The sequence below is a fragment of the Notechis scutatus genome, chromosome Z, assembly GCF_049901735.1.
Source record: "Notechis scutatus isolate UNSWTSFEM ecotype Mainland chromosome Z, rNotScu1.2, whole genome shotgun sequence".
Lineage (NCBI taxonomy): Eukaryota > Metazoa > Chordata > Lepidosauria > Squamata > Elapidae > Notechis > Notechis scutatus.
In genome coordinates this window covers 132,689,022-132,712,735 of record NC_142025.1, presented here as the reverse complement: position 1 = coordinate 132,712,735, position 23,714 = coordinate 132,689,022, and the positions used below count along the sequence as shown (strand labels likewise).

At 40.3% G+C, this 23,714-nt stretch overlaps 1 protein-coding gene across 1 annotated transcript; it reads left to right on the top strand.

Moving 5' to 3' along the window:
- The first annotated feature begins 1,147 nt into the window (after positions 1-1,147).
- On the top strand, positions 1,148-21,772 carry MMP25 (matrix metallopeptidase 25). Its single transcript, XM_026682262.2, is given in 11 exon segments — positions 1,148-1,263; positions 8,432-8,564; positions 12,069-12,213; positions 13,622-13,665; positions 13,668-13,916; positions 14,028-14,201; positions 14,717-14,819; positions 16,721-16,803; positions 18,554-18,706; positions 19,388-19,648; positions 21,389-21,772. Coding segments are annotated over 11 exon segments (1,701 nt in total). The 5' UTR covers positions 1,148-1,155; the 3' UTR covers positions 21,637-21,772.
- The last annotated feature ends 1,942 nt before the right edge of the window (positions 21,773-23,714 follow it).

Below are 23,714 nucleotides of genomic sequence, written 5' to 3'. Positions count from 1 at the left end.
TTAGATTTTGGCATATTATTGAAAAAGTTTTTGTGTCTGGATAAGTCCCTTCAATTCACTCTGGGCAAACTACAATTCATTTTAGCCAACAGGGCTAGACTGTGGCTTTAATTTGTTAAATTTTCCATTTGCAACCAACTTTTTTTTTTTAATCTACACGTTCATGGAACTGAAGTTTCTTATACCTCTCCTGTTGTAGAGTGTCAAGGCATACTCCATGCTGGCGGGGAATTCTGGGAGTTCAAGTCCACCAGTCTTCAAGTTGTCAAGGCTGAGAAACACTGCTTTAGATGAACAAACCCTGTAGTAAAAATCTACGAATTTGAAAACATGCTCCAAAAATGTAGCTTGAACAATATAAAAAGCCTTTTTAGCATCCAGAATAAGGCTTAGTGAAATGTATGAGACAAGGCTGATGGAGAGGAGGGGCAATGATTGGGAAGGAGATTCAGTTTTTGTAAATTGGTTTACCAGCCCCCATGGGTGAAATGCTTCCTTCCTCCGTTCCTCCCACACCCAGGCTGCAGAAGCTAGAATCCCGTCTGGCTGGCAGGCTTCTGTTTCACATCCAGCATTTCTTTTGACTCAGTGTTAAGACCGCTGTGGAGTCCCTGATAAGAAATTTTAAATGTTAACAAAACCTGTAGGTGGAAAACCAAATTAGTCTACGGTAGCCAAATATCCAGAGTAGTCTGGCAGCATCTTAGATCAGTAAATGTTGTGAAAATCTAGTGAAAATATAGAAAATATGGCCTTTTTATTGTTGTCTGAAAAGGTGCAACTACTGGACTCATCCTGATTTGAGCCTTATCAAATTTCTCTCTATCTTCCTTTCCAGCTTTGTGACAGGTATTGTGACAGGTATTTATCTTGTTCTGCCCTATAAACAGGCAATTAATCTACCAACCAGCTTCTATTCACCTTACCAACTCTTTAAATTCTGTATCCCTATCAACACTTGCTTTTTCCATTGCAACCCATTCTCTAGAAAATCTGGGGGCTCTCCTTCCCATCTCCCCCCCCCACCTCCTTAATTTGACTAGCAGGGCGGAGAGAAGAAAGAGACAGGAAGAAGGGGAGGGGAGATAAGGAGGGGGAGAGGAGAGAGAGAGACTATATAGGATCTCGACTGTGCCTGGAGACATCACTGCCAAGATGCTGCTGCTGCTTATGTTCCTGGCATCACTCTGGCACGTCCCTCAGACCAAGGCAGGGCCATCTAGGGTCCTAAGGTCCAGTTCCCGAGACATGATCAAGGGGCTGGTGAGTACAGACACCCTCAAGAAAGCAGGAAAAGTGGGGAAGGGTCCAGAGAGTTAGCATAAATAGTTGGGTCGTTGAGAATAATATCTTCCCATTTCTCCTGCCCAAAGACGGTGGTGGTGGTGGGGGAGGATGAATGTGAAGAAAGGGGAACAATAATATTTTTAGGGAGATTATTAGAATTTGGGGGGGCAATTATTATAAGGCAGAGTGGGCAGATCATGAGTTGGGGAAAGAAATTGATGCCTGGGATTAAGAGAGGTATGGAAAGACAAAGCTTGGGAGATAAATAAAACTCACCTGGGAGGATTATAATAAAGAGTAAATGGGATTCACAGATTTGTTATCCGTGTGTCTTTTATAGTATTTTTTTCCTCTTTCAAGGAAGATCAAATTGACTCATCTCCTTGGAGTTTCAAGTTACAGACCACTTTCAGACAGGAAATCATTGATCCCTAACATCAGTTTCCTTCCTCTTTCTCTCCCTGTAATTCGGTCATAAATTGTGGGAAATTGGGGGTCCTGAGTGCAGTAATATGTTATCAGATTTGCAGATCTTTTTGATCCTCTTTCTCATTATCCAGAGGATCATAAACAGATTCATGCAGCATATGGATCTGTTTTTTCAGTACTGCCAAGGTTTGGAAATACTGGAGCGTTTACAGAGTGTTTCTTTTTCACATCTGATTCTGCAGATGTGATTTACAAACACATGAAACCTTAATAGGATTGGTTTGATTCTGGCTTCGCATCTTGCATGAGTCAGCTGTGATTTATTCAAAAATTTAACAAACCATGGTTTTTAAAATGCTGTGGAAGCTCCCAGACATTGTAAGTTCATTTGGAACCAAATTGCTTTTCAGATTTGGGATTTGCTGACTTTCAAACTTTGGCCACGGAGAGGCAGACATCTGTTAGGCTCCCAAATTCCCACATTGTGAAGCTGTGGAATTCTTTGTAAGGATCCTTTGCCCTGTGAAAATTGCCATCATCTTTTTCCTGGTGGGAATTTTGCCCTTGAACAGTTGTGGCTCTAATTCTGACCATGGGAAATGGTCATTCTTGAAACTTGCTGGCTGAGCAGCTAATAAAGGTAAAGGGATTTTGTGAGAAATTTTAGAAAGTGTGTGCATTAGGCCCTTGCCATTACTGAAGTTGGAAATGCTGAACATTACAAGACAGTAAACTTCCACAGGCTTTATTTCATTTCAGCTCAATGTTTTTCCTACCGCCTTGACTGTATTGCCATTCAGAAATCCAAACTTTTTACTGCTACTATATTTTAGTGTCTTTAAATATCTCATTTTCTGTTCTTTTGGAGAACTAGAGTAAACTACAAGTAGTCTTCAACTTATAATCATTCATTTAGAGACCATTCAAAGTTACAACAGCACTGAAAAAAGTGAATTATGATTAATGCTTGCACTTAACAATCTTGCATCCTCCCCATTGGTCACGTGATCAAAATTCAGGTGCTTGGCAACTAGCATGTGTTTACAATGATCTCCATTTATGGTCTTTCCAGACAATGACTGACATGCAATTTACGTGATGGAAGAAAGATTTGCTGAACGACCTTGTGATTCACTTAAAGGAGCTGTTTGATTTGCTTAACAATGGCAGGGTTTCAGTGGAAAAAATATTTTTTAAAAAAATTAGACTTTAATCTTTGATTTTCATTTATTTACATTTTAAGGTAGATACATATTTATATGACTGTAACCCATTACAGCAGGGATCCCCAACCTTTCGACGCCGCGCCCGGTTCCGCGTCAGCTGGGCGCCGCGGCCGGTTCCGGCGTCAGCTGGGCGCCGCCATCTTTTTTGACGAAAATCACTTCCGGTGACGTCATCGAGTGATTTTTCGTCAAAAATGAGCGGCGCCATGCTTCTGGTGAGCTTTTTCGGGTAGAAATGGCTTTCTACCCGAAAAGCTCACCAACGCTTGGCGCCGCCATCTTTTTGACGAAAAATTGCTTTTTTACCAAAAAGATGGCGGCGCCAGCAACCAGCGGCCCGGTAAGGCTTGTTCCATGGCCCGGTACCGGTCCGCGGACCGGCGGTTGGGGACCCCTGCATTACAGAGTTACCTTATGGTAAGATGGATGGACAATAAATTTTATAAATAGACAAAAAATTGGTGCAACTCGTGTAACAATTGCCCTGCTTAGCAAATGGAAATTCTGGTCCCAATTGTGGTCATAAGTCAAGGACTACATGAAGTGCATAGTTTGAAAATTGGAAGCTTTTCTACCCAGCTGACTGCAAGGTTCCCCTGATTTTTTTCTTGGAAAATTTGGGATGATTTAACAACATCACCAAGTTAACAGCAGTTGCATTGTTTGTAAATAAAAATGCTTCAACTTTGTTCTGAACATCAGTAAGTTTTTAAAATCCTTTAATTTTTACTTTCTGGACTGAATCAGCTATATTGCCATAAGCATAATAATACAGGTAGTTCTCGACTTACCACAATTCATTTAGTGACTGTTCAACAACACTGAAAAAAGTGACTTATAACTGTTTTTCACACTTATGACTGTTTGCAATACCTCCATGACCACATGATCCAAATTCAGATGCTTGGCAACTGACTCATATTTATGACAGTTGCAGTGTCCCAAATTCATGTGATAACTTTTGCAACTTTCTGACAAGCAAAGACAATGGCGAAGCCAGATTCACTTAACCATGTTGCTAAGTTAACAACTTAACAATTCACTTAACAATTGTGGCAAGAAAGATAGTAAAATGGGGCAAAACTCACTTAACAACATTTTGCCTAGCAATAGAAATTTTGGGCTCAATTGTGATCGTAAAATGAAGACTACCTTAGTATAAAATTTTAAGGGACACACTAGAAAGGAACATTTAAATATCTTGTGGAAACATATTCTGCTGCTTGGTGCCTGAGCTACTCCACAGAATCAATAGCTAGAATGGAATTCCTTTCTCATCATCCACTGCTCAAACTGAACTAGCTTCAAGCTGAGTTAATTGCTATTTCTCTTAATGTATAATTTGGCTCACTTGTTTGAAGAAGCAATTCTCTTGTAGATGTGCAGCGTACCTTAATTTTGCAGCGTACCTTAATTTACCAGGAATGGAGTAGTGTGGCTAAACTAGGGCTAAATATTTTATTATTTGGGTTAATAAAGCAAATTTGGTCTATGATTTCCTCACATAATACCTAATGAATTTTCAGGCTTCGCTTTTTAAAAGAACCATCTCCTGAAAGGTGCAGATTGGAATAATTCAGGAACTGTCAACCTCTGAATACATGTTGGAAGAAGAAATTATGGAGTGGATAAATAAATACTTACTTGTGATCCTATTTTATAGACTTTAAAAGAGCTCTTCTGTTCTGCTCTAGCTTCCTCTCTGTGAAACAGAGTAAAGGCCAGGCCAGCTTTCAAGTCTATTTTGAGGACAAGAGCAATAAATACAGCAAGTGTTTTAAAAGTGCCTTCTATGAAAGAATAATAACACACTTCGAGTTGTTGGTTTTTTTGTTCTGCAACCATGATGGAAACTAATAGAAATTCTCTCCCACCTGCCACTCTTAAAATCTCAGCTCGTCTGTCCTGTGCCTGGTTTACTACACTTTCTTCCCTTCTTTGGGAAGAGGCTATTCTAAAAATTAGTAATCTTTGGAAGGAATCCAGTGTTTCCTGGCTTGGACCATCTTTCCCTGATACTTGCAGCTGCATTTTTGTCTTTCCTTCCGGTGGAAAGCAATGTTGACTAGCTGCTTGACCTTTTCTTTTAAAAAAAATGACAACTAATCCAACCAGCTGCAAACAGCAGGGGTTGTGTACATGCATTTTATACATCATTAGATAAGATACATTAGGGGGAAATTGACCCGTCTTGGAAACTGAGGCAAAAGGGTGGTTGTAGGAAGGTTGCCGGGGTCTCGAGAAACCAGGGGGCGGCTCTTGGATTCTTCAGAAGCCTCCATGGAGTCAAACAAAGGAGGCTTTCAACGGGCCAGGGGGCTGTGGTAAATTGGGAATGTATTAAACTCACTCTGGGAGCCCTCAGACTCAAAAGCTGTTCAGAGCCCCCCCTCCCACTTCCTAGAGCGCTGTCTGCTGGTCAAAAAGAGTTGCAGGCCAAGAATTATCTCCAACTGCCAGCGAGTTGTCCTTTTTAAGGTGTATCTGGGATGATTACCTATAGCTAAAGCATTGTCCTAAAGCTGCTTTTTAATACTTATTATTATGGTTTGATGTAATATGCAAACCACTTTGAATGTAAGGGCTGATTGCACTTTTATTCTTTTTTCTACCCAGTCAAATCAGTTGAGGTTTACATCTGTTTGGTCACATGACAGTTTATGATGTTTTTGCTGGAAATCTGTCTTTACCCAGCATGCTGGGTAGGGAATCCTGGGAGTTGTAGTCCCAGGAATCTTAACGTTGCTGAGTTTGAGAAACTGCTGTCTTACAGAATGCTTATGGGAAGTTTACACATTCCTGCTTTCTGTTCCCTAATACTATAAAGAAGCTTTGGGGAACAGCTCGTTCTGGATCCTTCTGAAAGCTGAAGCATCAACAGAAGCCATCTTTGTCCCAAACCATTTTGGGGCTTCCCCTCCACGGTTCTGCATTCCAGTTCTCATTTCCTCGTAAAGAAGAAGGAACCATTGCTCTAATCTAGAAAAAATGGAACAAAAAGCAATAATGAATCCTCTCAAGGGACAGCCCTCTAGGCAACTGAGGAGAAAAATTGCTCTCCTGGCACCGCCTCAAAAGGAAAGCCCCAGGTTTCTGAACAGAAAGACGCAGCACAGACAAGAACAAGATATTCCTTTGGGGATTTTTTGGCTTGAATTCCCCTAGAGCAGCTTGTCTCAACTAAGCATGCTCCAGATAGGCTGGAACTGCAACTCCCAGAATGCATTGCTAGCATGTGAGCCAGGGAATCTGGGAAATGTAGATCCATGGCATTGGGAGCATCCTCAGTAGTCTGTTCTTTGTTAGCCAACCAAAGTAATAGAACTAGTAATTATTACTACTTGTGCTGTACTAAGGATACTAGTAACATTGTAGTAATAATCTAGTAACATGTGATATACATATATAAATTGTTTCTTGAAGGAGGACAATATAATTACCTATATCGGAATATCTGACATAGAAACTACAGCAACCATTCACAGTTATGATGGTGATGAAAAAAGTAACTTTATGGCCAATCCTCATATTTACAACTTTTGCAGATCTGTAAAGCAAAGGAAAACTGAAGGGAGATTGTAAATACAGTCATTTAGCGGCCACTTCACTTAACGACTGACTTGCCAGTTCCAAATTGGGTTGCTGGAGAATATAATATGCTCTAATTAGATCTTACAATTGACTGGATTCACACAACCTACTCACCCTAAGCAGTAGCAGGGTTCACACCCCATCTAAAGCCATATAAACAAAAGCAAACTGCATTATGGCTTGCAGTATTATATGAACCTAGCTAGTGTGATTTGTTTCATTTCCATTTAGTCTGTTGGTTGAACTCTGGATGAGGGTGTTTTAATCCACAACATACTAGTAAACAAATTATGGTGTACAGATAGTCCTTGACTTGCGATCTTACAATTGAGCGCAAAATTTCTGCTAAAAGTATCTAAAAGTGTAGATATTCTCAGTTATCCAGGTCATGGTGGTCCCACAGGTGATTTTCAGGAGGCAGCTGGACTTTCTTGGTTGTTGTTTTTTTGAAGACATTTTGCTTCTCATCCAAGAAGCTTCTTCAGCTCTGACAAGATCCTTCCATTCCCCACTATCCTGTCAGAGCTGAGGAAGCTTCTTTGATGAGAAGCGAAATGTCTTCAAAAGAAAAAACAAGAAAGTCCAGTTGCCTCAGGGATTCTACCAGTTCGCACCTATTCTCTAGAACCAGTTGTTAACATTCTAAGCAGTTCGGAGAACCGGTTGTTAGAAGAAATTACTGGCCTAATCCTGTAAGGAAGGCTGGAAGGAAACATTCTGGTGTTGCTTACAGAAACTGCTTGTCCGTTAACCCTTATTACATTCTTGGCAGGACTAGACTTCTTAACTCCGGAACTTCTCTGGAGTTTTTTCCCCCTCCTTTGCTGGTACTTTGCTTGTGTGGAGTGACCATTCAAAGTTACAATGGCACTGAAAAAAATGACTTATGACCGTTTTTCTCACTTACGACTGTTGCAGCATCCCCACAGTCATGAGAGGCCAGGCGAAGGGATGCATGCCTCGAAGTGAGTGATCTTGAGTTGGCTACGTGCAGCCAGTCACATGACCACCAAGCCATGCCCACCAACTAAGCCACACCCACAGAATCAGTTGTTAAAAAATTTGAATCCCACCCCTGAGTTGCCTCCTGAAAAAGCACTTGTGGGACAACATTTCTGCTGCTAAGCGAGGCAGTTAACTGAATTCTGCTCCATTTTACAGCGTTTCTTGCCACAGTTGTTTAGGGAATCACTGCAGTTCTTAAATTCAGTAACATGGTTGTTAAGTGAATCTGGCTTCCCCATTAATTTTGCTTTTCAGAAGGTCACAAAAGGTAATCCCTTGACCCTGGGGTGCTGCAACCGTCATGATTCTGAACCAGTTGCCAAGCATCCAAATGTTGAACATCCCCATGGGGATGCTGCAATGGTCATAAGTGTGAAAAACAATCATAAGTCACGTTTTTTGTAACTTTGAGCAGTCGTTAAACAAATGGTTGTAAGCCACAGGTGGTATTCAGCAGGTTCTGACCAGTTCTGGAGAACCGGTAGCAGAAATTTTGAATAATTCAGAAAACCGGTGGTAACCTTCCCCCCAGGAGTGGTGAGGGAACGGGGATTTTACAGTATCCTTCCCCTGCCATGCCCACCAAGCCATGCCACGCCCACAGAACCAGTAGTAAAAAAAAATTGAATCCTACCACTTTTGTAAGCCAAGGAATACCTGTAATTAATATGTCAACCCCTTCCATCCCCTTATTCTGCCCCACTGTGGGCTCAAGCAAGCAAACCTTCCCCATAGCTGGGTCTCTATGTCAAGGGAAGGAAAACTATTTCTGAATTCTTGCCCGTTATGCGGCTAACCAAGGCAGAGGGACTCTGCTCACAAAACGAAAGACACCTTCCTACCATTTCTGCCTGCCTGCTGACTGATACACCTTGTGAATTGTGTCCTCACAGGAATGGTTGATCCGCTATGGCTACCTTCCCCAACCCGATCCCAGAGCAGCAAGTCTTCAAAGCGAGGAGGAGTTATCCGTTGCTGTTAGAACAATGCAAAGGTTTGCAGGTGTGCCGGTAACCGGGAAACTGGGTAAGTATCTCTGTTCCACTTAAGGATGCTGGTGTGAATGTAGGGTTACTACGGCCATCAAAGGAGATCATGTCCTCTTTTTGTCCTCAAGTTATTTATTATTTATTTATTATTATCGTGCCTTTTTTGTTTTTACAAATAACTCAAGGTGGCAAACATATCCAACACATCTTCTTCCTCCTATTTTCCTCAAAACAACAACTGTGAGGTAGGTTGGGTTGAGAAAGAGTGAATGGCTCAAGATAATTCAGCTGGCTTTCATGCCTAAGGTGGGATTAGAACTCATGGGTCTCCCGCTTTCTAGCCCGGTTCCTTAACCAGGCTGGCTCCAGTTTTCCATTCAGCAGGCATTGTCCAGCTTTTTAAGTAACTTGTATTTGAGGGTGTGTGGTGGTTTTGGACTGTTTTGATAAAAGTAGACATTCAAATTTTCATATAAAGTAGTCCTCACTTAATGACCGGCCACTTAGCAACAATTCAAAGTTATAACAGATTCCTCTCCCCAAAAGGCACTTAGGACCAACATTCAAAGTTCTGATTGCCTGGGACTTCTGGTTTGAGCTTCTTCGGCAACAGACCGAAACTGCGTCTCTACGCGGTTTTGATCCGTGCTCGCCACTGGAGCGCCCCGAGCCAGCTAGTTTCAGGACTAAGCCACCCCGTAGAGGTGGTGAAGAAGGGGGAGACTGCCTGCAGGGTTGAGGAGAGCCACATCTCTCCTCCCCAGCTGGCCATTATTCCCTTTCCCGAAGGCGGTTATAGCGGTGGTCAGAAATGGCCATCACAAAGAAGAACTCGACTGGAAAAGAATGTGCAGGAGGAAGATAAGAAGAGAAAGTTTTGGTTGACCGGGTCAAACAGCAAAAGCAACAAATAAGGTACCCTGGAATTGAAACTATTAAAAAAAAAAATAACATTGTTCCCAAAGAAGATTTTGAAGCAGCAAAGGAGAGAGAAAAGGGAAAAGATTTGGGTTTTTTCTCTCCTTTTCCTATACTCACAGCTAAGAGACTTAAGCAAGAAATTGGAAAAAAATCCACTTTGACATTAATAGGCATTTAATGCTGAAAATAAAAAGTCAAAGGGATAATAAAGATTTCTGGATAATTAAAAGCTTTTGAAAACAGGAAAGGAGAGAAAAAGAATAAAAGGGCAGGATCTGGAAGGGAAGAGACTGCCTGGAATTAAAAATCATCTTAACTGAATTACATCTTAACTGAAACATCGCAACAAAATAGTAAAACCTCAGGAAGAGAAAGTGGAAAAAGAAATAAGAAGAAACAGCTTGGGACTATTTGGATTAGTTGGTGATCTCTGGATTCTTGGTTCTTGTAATTGAATGACTAAAATCAATCGGGTGGTTGTTTAAAACTGTTTAAAATGGCTCCACTTTTAGAAGAACTGAAAATGGAACTTAAAAAGTACAAAGATGTACAAGAAGGGAGAGGTTCTTTTGGCTTCGTATTTCAGTTCTTAGAAATGGAGATTTGGAATTATGAGAAACAACAAGAAATGCCTGCAGAACAAGAAGATTGTGACAAAGAAGAAGCCATCTTTAATGAACAAGTAATCTTAGGTGGGGGGGGGGGGGAAGGAAAGGGGGGAAAGAGAATGGAAAGTTTAAGACTGGGAAAAACAACCCCAAAAAAGAATAGAGTGAAAAATAAGTATAAAATCAGAAAGCAACAGAAGAGGGAAATGCAGAAGAGAGAATCAGAAGTAGAGAGACAAGGGGGTAAAAAGGGGAGGGAGAAGATGAGAGGGAAGAAAGAAAGGAAAATAAGTTATAAAGGACAGAAACAAAATATAGAGAAACAGGGCCTATTTAGAGATAACGGGTGACAATCTAATGGAAAAGGGGATTCTGCAAAGGTACATAAGATAGTATTGTTATATTAAAAATAGAAATAATTTCAGAAAATATGAAACAATGTATGATTAAAATGTTTGATAAAATAGCTATCATAACTCAGTGGGATGCTTGTCAATAAATAAATGTAACAAATGAATATTTAATGATTTACAAAACATATGTGAAGAGAAATAAGGGAAAAATTAATTATGGAGATTATATGTGTCTTTAAGGAAGTATGATATTTAATTGAAAAGAAATGTTAAAGATGTTAAGATTTTAATGATTATTAATGATAGAACTGAATTGGAATGGAATGAGGGTTTATAATTACATATATTTATAATCCTTTAAAAAAAAAGAATATAGTGTGTATTATAAGAATGTACCAAGCAGAATTCGATTGGAAGTTATGTATTATGTATTATATTGAAGGTCATAACCTTAAGGTATATATTGAAGTTTAAATAAGAGTTGAATGGATATAATTAAAAGATATAAAGGTGTCATACTCCAATTAGTATCTACAGGAGAAAATTTGTTTAATGAGAAAAGATAATATGAAATTGAAACAGAACAGACAAAAGTATAAATATAATGATTTGAATTGAGAAAATTAAAAGAGGGGAAAAACTATATAGAAAATGTAGAATAGTATAAGATATGGAATAGAACACAAAAATGAGCATGAAATTGAGTTTGTGTCTGTATAAAGAAGTTCAACCCGGGACCATGCTATTTTCAAAAAAGATGTTTTATTTGTATTTTGTATGTGTGAAAACCCAAATAAAACTTTAAATGGTAAAACCAGCGCTGCCATGTGATGACTGACTTAACGACTGGCATGACTTATGATTATAATTCATTGTTCAATTACAGTCATAAGTCAAGGACTATCTGTATTGTGACATAAATTGTTGCTCCCTTCTTTCCCAACAGACTCTACACCCTATATTTAAGTTATTTCATTTATTTCATGATTCCAGCAATTGGCTTCAAGCCAGCCATTCAAATCTATGATTGCTATAATCTGTAAATCATATGAGCCGTTAGTGGTGCAGTACTGCAGGCTACTTCTGCTAACTGCCGGCTGCCTGCAGTTTGAATCTCACTAGACTCAAAGTTGACTCAGCCTTCCATCCTTCCAAGGTTGGTAAAATGAGGACCCAAAATTATTAGGGGCAATATGCTGACTATGTAAACTGATTAGAGAGGGCTGTAGAGTGGTATATAACTTTAAATGCCATTACTATTGCTATATGACCTGCCATATTTTTCTAGGATGAAATTTGAAAAGTCATCAATTTGGTATTATTGTTAGCATATCTTTTTAACAGTAAAGATTTCTTGGAAAAATAATTGCAATTGAAAAATCAGTTTTTCTGAGGCTGGAAAAAGTAATTTCATATTGATATATGTATAGTTCTCAACTTACGATTGGTCCCTTAATTAACTAACTTAAAGTCGGAAAGTGGGTCAAAATTCACTCAGCAACTGTCTTGCTTAGCAACAAAAATTTGAGGTTCCATTCTGGTCATAAGTCAAGGACAGATTGCAAGTCCTATTTCCGGTCAGAGCAGAGAAAGAGACCTTGAATTAAAATCAAAACATGGAAAATACAGTTTTGGTCCCATTGTTCCTCTCTTTTGTAGATCGTGAGACTTTGAAAATGATGAACAGGCCTCGTTGCTCTCTCCCTGATTTCATTGGCACCTCGGAGTTGATGCGACGTCGACGTAGGAAGAAACGCTATGCTCTCAGTGAAAGTTCCTGGAAAAAGACTGACTTGACGTGGCAGTAAGTCTAATAATCCCATTTCTTTTGAAGGAGTAAGCCTGAGAATGCAAAGTTAAGCTAACCACATCTTCTCTGCTGTGGTTTTTGTCTTCCTGCTATTTGTGTTCCAAAATCTCTGACCTGCATTTGTCATAGGAATCATAATTCAACATCTCCTAAATTGATGAAGTATACTTTCAGTGTGCAAGTGGTCCTTGACTTAAGACCATAATGGCGCTTGCCCTAAATTATAGTCGTAAGTAGTTGACAGACATAAAACAGGTCAGTCATGTGACCAACCCAATTTTATGACCTATTTTTGTGGAGGTCATTAAGAGAATCCATGGTCATTAAGCAAACAATGTGTTTTTAAGCAAACTCATTGTTTGCTATGGAGTGTTTTGGCTGGAAACCTGAAGTAAAAGCTATTTTTTTGGCAAAAATGTTGTAAATAGTGGTAAAGTGACTGCAGGATGCTGCAAATGGCTTCCAAGCACCGAAAATGCAGTCATGTGACCATTGGAAATGGCAGCCATTGGAACTCTGAAACAGTTGCAAGTACCTTTTGAGGAGCCACTATAACTGCGAACAGTCGCCTAGTGACTGAACATAAGTCAAAGACTTTCTATATGCTGTCTTGTTAATTTCTTCCCTGCTCTCTTATTGTATAACTTTGCTGACTGGGCAAATGATGCAGTGTCAGATAATCCTTGACTTACGACCACAATTGAGCCCAAAATTTCCATTGCTCAGCAAGACAAGTGAGTTTTGCTCCATTTTACAACCCTTCTTGCCACCGTAGTTAAGGGAATCACAGCTGTTATTAAGTTAGTAATGCAGTTGTTAAGTGAATCTGGCTTTCCCATTGACTTTGCTCATCAGAAGATTGCAAAAAAGTGACCACATGACACTGCAACCGTCATAAATATGAGCCAAATGCCAAGAATCTGAATTCTGATCACGTGACCATGGGAATGCTGCTTGGTCGTAAGTGTGAAACACATTTTTCCATGCCATTTTAATTTCAAGCAATCACTAAATTAATGATTATAGGTTGAGGACTACCTGTATGCTGTCACAGCTGTTGCACCCATTTGGAGAAGAGCTACTATAACTTACCGTTTCTGTTGCATCCATTTCTTATATCTTTTTTGGTTCAGAACTTTATTCACTTTGCCACAATCCCATCAGTAATTACTCCTCATTATTATTTCTTTATCGTGACACTGAATACCACAAGCTGGGTCACAAAAGTGTCCTGTAAGAGGATGTTGTCTACATATCCTGTTTGTGGGCTTCCAGTAAGTCTTTTGCGGACATCTTGCAAAACAAGATACTGAACCATACAGGACTTTTGTGTAATCTCATCTAGCAAAACTCATCTGATGTTACCTTATTCTTTCCCTCTCTTCTTTGTTTCCCATTTCAGCATCCGTTCCTTCCCTCGTTCCTCGCAAATGTCCCATGATCATGTCCGAATCTCATTTTCTATGCTTTTCAAGCTTGGAGCAATTCTTCAGCCTTGACCTTCAAAGAAGTGTCTTCGCAGCAAGCAGACATTGTGGTGGATTTTGTGACCTCTTATCACGAGGACACATACCCCTTTGATGGGCCCGGAGGCACCCTGGCCCATGCCTTCTTCCCTGGAGAATATCCCATTTCGGGTGATACCCATTTTGATATGGAAGAGACCTGGATTTATGACCCACAGAATGAGTCACCAGGTATCTTCAGAATTTCAACATATCGCACTATAGGACTTTAGTATTTTCTAAAAATATTATCCAAAGAACCTCAAATCTTGACTAAACTGCTCTTTTTTCTCCTGATTTCAGGCCGTGGCACAGATCTGTTTGCTGTCGCAGTGCATGAGTTTGGCCATGCCTTGGGACTGGCTCACTCTTCTGTTAAGGAATCCATCATGATGCCATATTACCAAGGTCCTGTTGGTTTGCCTCACCGCTACCAACTTTCTATAGATGATGCCATGGGAATTCAACAAATCTATGGTGAGAGGTTTTAGTCTTATGAAAAACACAATTCTTCAACTTCAGAAAGAAATTCTTCTTTCTGTCTGCCTTGACTGATATTTCTCTTCCTTCTGGAGCATTTTACTTGTATCAATCACCATTTCTCTACTGCTTTCCTCTCATGCTCTGCAATGACTATGACGATTAGGGATCATGGACGTTATACACAACAAGCATAGAGAAACACAGTTCTTTAATGCCACCCTCCTTCTTTCCACCATGACTGATATTTCTTCTCCTTGCTGAGACATTTTACTTGTAACAACCACCGTTTCTCTATTGCTTTTCTTTCATGCTCTGCAATGACTATGGTGATTAGGGAGCATGGATGTTGTACTCAACAAGCTGCTAGGAGTAAGTTGGAGGAAGTTGTCCTTTTCTTTCATCTTTTGATGTACACATCCCTTCTCTTTTTCTCAGGTCAGGAAGTATCTCATACTGCCTATTTGTCCATTTGATCTGTGGCCACCTCATTATTTCTCTCCTGTTTGTAGGTAGGCGGCATCATAGTTCATATCCAGATCAAGATATTCCAGCACCCCCAGTTCCCACAGCACCCCCGATCCCAGACTTACCACCAGACAAGCCGAGAGAAAAGTGAGCCTCTTTTCTGATTGGTTGATCCTATTAATCCTCCCTTTCCTGATTGGCTCTTGTAAATGTGAGGCAAACAAGAATCCTTTCCATAGAATGACAGCCACTGAGCCAAACAGAGCACAATTAAATGCAGGTGCTCGACTTACAACCATTTAGCGACCGTTCAAAGTTGCAACAGCATTTTAAAAAGGGACTTACAATTGGCTCTTCTACTTATAACCATTGCAGCATCCTCACGGTCACATGATCAAAATTTGGGTGCTTGGCAACCAGTTCATATTTACAACAGTTGCAGTGTTTGGGGTCTTGTAATTACCTTTTGCAACCTTCCCAGCTGGCTTCTGATAAGCAGAATCAATGGGGAAAGACAGATTCGCTGAATGACTTCATGATTCACTAAACAACTGCAATGATTCTCTTAACAACCATGGCAAAAAGCTTGTAAAATCAGGGGCAACTCCGTTAAGAACTGCCTTCCTCAATAATGGAAATTCTGGTCCCAAATGTGGTTGTAAGTTGAGGATTATCCATATTGATCAAGGTTGCAGAAATACAGTAAGTTAGTGATGAGTTGGTTGCCACCTAGGTTTAGATTCAAAGGACCATGCTAATGCCAACTGAAATGGCAGCCTAGAAGAACCAACTGGGAATGGCCAGGTACCCAGGAAAAGAAGAAAAAACCCCTTAATGAACAGCAGTGCCTCCTTTTAACAGGTAGAAAATGAAAGATCTATCTTTGATATCTTGAACCCCAGCCAATAGGAGATGAGCAACCCATTAGACAACATGAGTAGTTAAGGCATTTGGTCTAGGACAACTCGCCATGCCAACTCAACATGGGTAACTCAACATGGCCAACTCGCCACAGAACAAAAGTTATTTAATATTGAAGAGATGGTGAAATGGAATTATTAAAGAAAGCAGGTACACAATGAAATGTGAATAAAAAAATAAAATAATTTAATAATCTTTAAAAATATTTTAAATAAAGAAATAAAATTGTTGCATTGGCCTGCAGCAAGTTTTCCCATGATGACTTGTCCTGTGGCAAGTTGGCTAAGGTGAGCTGGCCCTGGCGAATTGGCAGTGGTGAGCTGGCCATGGCAAATTTGTTATGTTGAGTTGTCCCATTCCAAAGACATTTATTTAGCAGCTCGTTATGTAGGAAACTTTAAGCAGCTGCCCCAAGATAAAACTCGTGTGCTGGTGTTTTTTTTTGTTTTTTTGTTTCATTTAATTTTTCATTCCTCTATCCTGGGAGGCTCTATTTGCTACTTTCACAAACTCTAAGAGTGACCTTCTATCTTGGGTCAGCAGTGCAAAGTCAAGAGTGCACTTTGGCTGCTTGTGGTTGTGTATGTGTTGGGGTGGGGTGGGGGGTGCAGCTGTGAAAAAAATGCTGATTTCTTCCTGCTGTTGCAGTTGGGATTTGTCTGGAGGTAGGGGCAAGACCAAAAAACTAAAACTAAAAATCAAGAACAGGAGGGGCAACTATAATGATCTCATGCAAAGTCCAGAGAGAGAAGGGTTGATATGCATATCTATTATGGGACACAGAGGAGGAGGAAGTGAGGCGCAGGGGAATTCTAGACAAGGCTTTTATTGTGCACCCCAGGCCTCATGCATGGAATTTAGCATGGAAGGCAGCATTGTTGATTTCCATCGGTAACTGCCCCACATCTTCCTCCTGTTTCCCCTATTTTTTTTCCTCCTACCATAAAGAAACCCATTAACAAGGGGAACAGAATAGCTTTGTCTTGTTTATTGGGATCGGTTTAGAAACATCCAGCGTTAATCAAGAAAGTTTGGTTTTCAAATCACCGGCCATATTTTGTCCTGCTGGTCTCAACCTAATCCCAGTGAATTAATGGGTCCTCTTGCTAATTCTCTCTCCTTTCCAGACCTTCCCTGCCAGCATTTGAACGTTGTAAAGCTGGGTTTGATGCTATTGCTAATATTCGTGGCGAAGTTTTCTTCTTTAAAGGTAAGTCAAGCACAGATACATATAAATAATCCTTGACTTACATCCAGACCAGAACTTTTGCTGGTAAGCAAGGCAGTTGTTAAGTGAATCCCGCTCAGTTTTATGACACTTTTTTTCCATGGTCGTTAAGTGAACCACATAGTCGTTAAGGGAATACAGGTTCTCCCATTGACTTTGCTTGTCAGGAGCCAGCTGGGAAGGTTGCAAATGGCAATCACGTGACCCTGGGATACTGCAACCATCACAAATACATTTAGCAATACCGTTGCTAAATTCTCAAATTTTGAAAACGTTAACTCAGGGATGCTGCAAGAGTCAAAAGTTCAAGGACCGTTTGCAAGTCACTTTTTTAAACAGTCACTGCATGAATTGTTGTAAGTTGAGAACTTAGCTCTGCCTCTGAAAAAAGAAAAGGCAGATTTAATCTCTTCCTGTGGCGGAGGCTTTGCTCTGGCTGATGCCTGCTGAGGTAGAATGTGTGAAAAAGCTGGTGCTTTTGTACGATGACCTGGGGAAGCAGGGAATGAATGAATAAAACTGTGATATGAAAATATGTATCTGGATCTCAGGATGCTTTTTTCTTCCTTTGGAATCACCATGCAAATGACCAGTGGGCCAACCAGATGTGCTTTTTCAGAGGCAACTGGACTTTCTATTTTTTTTTTCCCCTTTGGAGGCATTTTGCTTCTCATCCAAGAAGCTTCTTCAGCTCTGACTGAATGGTGGGGAACGGAAGGTTTTATTTTCCTTGCAGACAGCTGGTCATTTGCATCCTTTTAGAGGGTCATTGAAGCACTGGGAGGTTTATCTTGGTTTATCTTTATTAGATAAACCTCCAAGTGTTCAATGACCCTCTAAAAGGATGCAAATGACCAGCTGTCTGCAAGGAACATAAAACCTTCCGTTCCCCACCATTCAGTCAGAGCTGAAGAAGCTTCTTGGATGAGAAGCGAAACATCTTCAAAGAAAAAACAAGACAGTCCAGTTGCCTCCTGAAAAAGCACATTTGGGACAGCCTAGATGACTGAGAATCTCTACAGACTTTCAGAACTGAAGGGTTTTTTATCTCTCAGAGGTCTACTGGTAGGCCTCAACATATTACGATAACACAGCCTGCCCATTGCAGTTGTACGTCACGATAATCATAAAATGGGCCAGTCATATGACTGACCTATTTTTACGCCCCTTTATGCAGTGGCTGTAAAGCAAACACTGTAATTTTAAGCAAATGCTGTGGTCTTTAATCAAACGCTTAGGTCAATAAGCAAACACTGCAGCTGTTAAGCAAATGCTGCAATCTTTAAGTGAACGCCATGTTCATTAAGTGAATTAACTGTTAATATAGCTGTATTATTCAGCACCTGAAATTTGATCACATGACCGCAGAAGGGTCCAGCTGTTGGAATTTTGAATCTAGGTTGTTATCCCCTTTTTTGGGTTGGTCATAACTTGAGTGGTTGCTAGGGGATCAATCATGAATCTGTAAAGTGGAAAAACTCATTTGAACCACTTTTGTGGACTTTTAGAGTTGCAATGCTGTGATTGCTACGGCAGCCAATAATTATGTAATTATGTAATTTACTAGTGCTACTTACCTTCTCTCCACTGATAACACAGCAATTCTAATGAATCATTGCTGATTTCTGGCAATACAGTCTGTTTTTTATTATTTTGAAATATTAGGAGATTTGAAAGGGAACGGTTAGCTGCCCTCATCAACTTTGGTTTCTATTAATGTAATCTTTTGCAGCGAGATATTTTTGGAGGATACAGCCATCCCAGAATCTGGTTTCTATGGAGCCAGCCCAGACCCTCCGCTTCTGGAACGGACTCCCCCCAGATTTTAAGGCAATTGATGCTGCATACGAACGTGCCAACGACAGCCAGATCGTGTTCTTTATTGGTGAGTGTGTCAAGATGGAAATGGGAGGTGGCAGACTTATTTGGAAGGAGAGTCTATATACTAATGCAAAAGGAGGTTAAAATAGGAAAAACTAGCTTAAGATCAAGTTTTTAGAGGAAAATCTTAAAGGCTGACATCTTTCAATTAATCTGCAAGTCAGAATCCAGGAATGTATAAGTTATTCACTGCCAGACTCAACAAGCCAAGAACGATACATGGAGTTATTTCTGAGTTATTTCTTTATTGGGGGTTCCTTATTGCTCTCTGAGCTTTGTTATTTTCTTGCAGATGTTTCATTACCCAACTAGGTATCATCAGTGCTGGAAGGGAGTAAGTTTGCTCTGTTTATGTACACATGGCTAACACTGATGATGTTATATAGTTCGGTTATTAAATGTCTGCAAGAAAACAATCAAGCTCAGAAAGCACCAAAGACCCCAAAAATCAAACCTGAACTACAAATATTATCTTTTGTTGTGAAGTTCTTTATTGTTAGAATCTTGCCAGTCTAAAACAACTATTTGCATAAATGTATATTCTGTGAGGGAGGGTCTGTCTTTGAAAACATCTGTTTGAATGGAAGAGATGAATAAAATGCATGTGGTCCCAATAGAAGTTATTTATGGAATCGAATTCACATCTCTTTTACAGAATTAATTTCCTGCTTCTTCCTCCTTGCAGGGCCCTACTACTGGGTATTTTCTGACACTCAAGTCAATCAAGGTTATCCCCGTCCCACATCTGATCTGGGACTCCCTCCTGGCACCGTAGTTGGGGCTGTTTTTGTTTGGCCTCACAATGGTAAGACGTACCTCTTAGAGAAGGACCGCTATTGGCGCTACGATGATCAGCTGGGGCATGTGGAACCAGGGTATCCCAAACCTGTCACCCTCTGGAAAGGAGTCCCTTCTGATCTGGATGACATCACTCATTGGAATGATGGTATGTTCCAGTGGTGGGATTCAAATTTTTTTTACTACCGGTTCTGTGGGTGTGGCTTGGTGGCCATGGCATTCCCTCCCCACCCGACTAACCTGCTTTCCAGCTCCGTTCTCCTGTGTAGGGCAACAAAAGAAGACAAAGAGATCAGGTGGGACTCGGGAGGCAGAGAATAGATGGGGGGCGGGGCCTATCAGAGGTGGCATTTGCCAGTTCTACTCAAAATTTCTGCTACCAGTTCTCAAGAACTGGTCAGAACCTGCTGAATACCACCTCAGGTATGTTCTACTTTCTCAATTGCAGCAACTTTTAAGGTATGTGTGGACTTCAATTCCCAGAATTCCCCATCCAGTAACTTAAAAGTTGCTGAGGGTAAAAAACACCATGCTAAGGCCTACAATATTGTAGGGAGTCTCCAACAAACCAGTCCCAGACTTTAGTTTTTTTGCCCCCAATAATTATTAGTGATAAGCAATTGCAGAAATGTGCTGCACAGCTCCCACATATTGAATTATGCAGAATTTGGTACCAAGGAGAGGTAAGTCTCCAACTTACACCTATTTATTTAGTAACCATTCGAAGTTACAATAGCACTGAAAAAAGTGACTTATGACCATTTTTCATACTTATGATCGTTACTGCATTCCCCATGGTCATGTGATCAAAATTCAGCTGCTTGGCAACTGGCACCCATTATATTTATGACAGTCGCAGTGTCCTGGATCATGTGATCCCCTTTTGCGACCTTTTGATAACCAAAGTCAATGGAGAAGCCAGATTCTCTTAACAACCCTGTTGCTAACTTAACCACTGCAGTGATTCACTTAACAACTATGGCAAGAAAGGTCGTAAAATGGGACAAAATTCACTTAACAAATATCTTGCTTAGCAACAGCAATTTTGGGCTGATGGTGGTCATAAGTCAAGAACAACCTGCATTGAGCCTCTCAGCAGTGCCAAGAATGTCAGATACTGAAGCTCATCTTTGAAAATAAATTCACAGGGGGGGAAAAAACAGGCCATATTTAAATGAACATCCGGTTAACCAACTTCAACTGAATAGAAAAGAGATAGTAAACTAGAAAATCACAAGGGGGGGGGGCAACCTCCATGTCAAATGAACAAAATTCTACACCTGAGAATTCCTAAATTTAAACAATAAAACAAGTTTATTGTTAAACATCAAGGGACATTCAGAAATGGAACTGCAGGGCCCTATAGGCATTTTGCTTCTGTCCATTTGCCTTAAAAATACCACTGATGTGAGGAATTGTTCTATATTCCTATATCCTTCCTGTCCATGTTTTGGTTAAGTAATTCATGTTGCAGGTGAAATATTTTAAAGGATATTACCAAACTCCCCTAGGGTTATTTATCCATTCTCTTAAAATTCATTCAATTTTTTTAAAAAATCATCTACCAAGCTGAGAAAGTCTGCCTCTCTTTCTACTAAAATATGTATCTACTCCAAGTTAAAAGAGGTGAAAAAAATGGTCTCAAAAATAACCAAGGATGTTTAACATGACCCAGTATTCACAACCAAATCCTGATGCATTTATTCCCACAGTGAAGGAATTGAGCCAATTAATAATCCCAGGAAATTTAGTGGTCTATTCCAGATGTGCTCCTCCAAATTCAGGGACAAAAGGAACATCATATTATGCATTCCTTAATTCCTTCCTTCCTTCCTTCCTTCCTTCCTTCCTTCCTTCCTTCCTTCCTTCCTTCTTCTCTCCCTTGCAGGCCACACATACTTCTTCAAGGATACGCACTATTGGCGCTTTAAAGGTGGCAATGTGGAGGCCGATTCAACCCATCCACGCTCCATTCCCCGCGACCTGATGTTTTGCTCAGATTTTACCACCATCTCCCCCAGAGGACCAAGAACTGGGCAGAAAGGGGAGGATGGTTTATGCCTCTGTGGGGCAAGTGGACAAATCAAAAACTCCTTCTTAGCTTGGATCTTGATTCTGCTTTGGGTGATATGCTGATTGCTAGGTTAGCTACATGACTATGCACTTTACATTATAAAGAGGAGATGAAGCAGTGGGGAAAAACACGGTATTCCCCAGCAAAAGGTGAAAAGGGATATTTTCCTCTTTATTCTTTTGGTGCTCTCAGTATCCGATACTGACTTGGAATTCGTTCCCATGCTCAGTTTCTGAAAAAGAAGTGCTTAACCTTAAAACTAATTGGAAGTTCTGGACCCTAATTGTGAATGTGTGATAATATCATTTCTCAGGGGTGAAAGAAATGCATTCTGTGCATGCTCTGGGGTGCTGACCTTTCTGATCCTGTCCTATACCAGAAAGCTCAGATTTACACAAATTACGTGAGACCCTTTATGTTTTCCCTGATGGGAAGCAGATGAGTGTTTTTGTCAGAGTGCGCATAGTATGACTATGTGAGACAACCCAGGAGCAAATACAGTAAACAGAGGTTTGTATTTAAATAGTGGTTTTATCTACAAAGAATACATAGACATACTTTAGTCAGACCTCAAACAAACAGCAATCAGCAATTACAGCACCAAAGCACACATACAGGGAGATCCGCCCCAACAGGGCCTCTTCTTGTTACAGGTATCAGCCCAAACACCTTGCTGACTCATTCCCAATATTACATCATTGTAGCAGCTGGTCAGCTCTTAAATCATTACCTTTATAGTTTAGCTCAGAATTGGCTTCAGGATGTCACCAGAGGTGGGAGACCAGAAAGGACCCACCTTTTAGAAAAATAAGTCTAGTCCAGAAGCCTCCAAACTTGGCAACTTTAAGACTTGTGGACTTTCTCAGCAAGCAAAGGAATTCTGGGAGTTGAAGTCCACAAGTCTTAAACTTGCCAAGTTTGGGGATCCCTGGTCTAGCTTATGAATACATTATCAAATTTTCTCCAATAAATAAGAAGACTGTGAGAAAACCAGGGGGTGAGGATATATCTTGTGAAAGTATCTCATCCCTACAGATGTTTTCTTTGTTACATTGTGTTTTGGCAATTATGGTCTGTGCATATTTGACTTTGTGGGATAAACGCCATTTGGGACATCCCAGGATTGAAAAATCTTTCGTGCCAGAGCCGATTGTAAGAGAAGAGCCCAAGAATATTGGAGGAAGTTAATTTACCATGATTTAAAATATTCTTGTAGATGAGGGGAGGGAAGAGCAGATTAGCCAGGAAGAAATCAAATGTGCATCTCATTTTAATAATAAAACCCAGAAGAAAACCATCTTGACTTGTTTTTAAGGTGTCATTTTCTAAGACAAATCTAAACTATCGAAGGTAGCAAAATCAGTGTCTTGAGTTATGGGGCACAATTTGGTTCCTTGCTTTTGGCCCTGTAGGAATAAATGTGTGTGTGTGTCTACAGATATCTGGTTACCAATGTTCCTCAAACTTGGCCATTTTAAAATATGTAGATTGCAACTCCCAAAATTCCCAGCTGGCTGGGGAATTCTGGGAGTTGCAGTCCACATATCTTAAAAAAACCAAGGTTGAAAAATACTGGGTTAAACCACCTGGACCCCAGATCAGGCTTATATTCCATGGTCTTGTGATTTGACAGTTCTGCAATGGATAACCTAAGAATTATTTCCCTAAATCTTAAAGCTGGTTGTGTCCATGTAATTCTACCTGATTCTTTCTGCCTACCTAATCAGTACAGACACAAATCAAAAGGTAGCTAAAGTGAACTAATTCTAAAGCATGCCTAGTTGATCTGTTCTGCATATTTTGCCCAACTTGAAGAAGGAACGGAACAATCAAAATGTACTATCACATATTTCATAAAACACAACTCCCCCAATTGTTGCCCATCTACCTAATGAGAAAGACATTTGCTGGTCCTCATGGGATGCTAGGAAAGAGTGGGAGGGGTACTTTGCATTTCCAAACTAATGACTTTAGACCAAGGGAGAGGGTTTCATTAAGGCCAGGAATTGTTCAAAATATGTACTTGAAGAAATATTTCCTAATTTGGTGCACAAGAATTAAAATATGGGCTTCCACACAATTCAAGAAAACCTTGCAAAGGTTTGATGTAAATTGTGCAGAGTCCAGGAAGATGTCAACA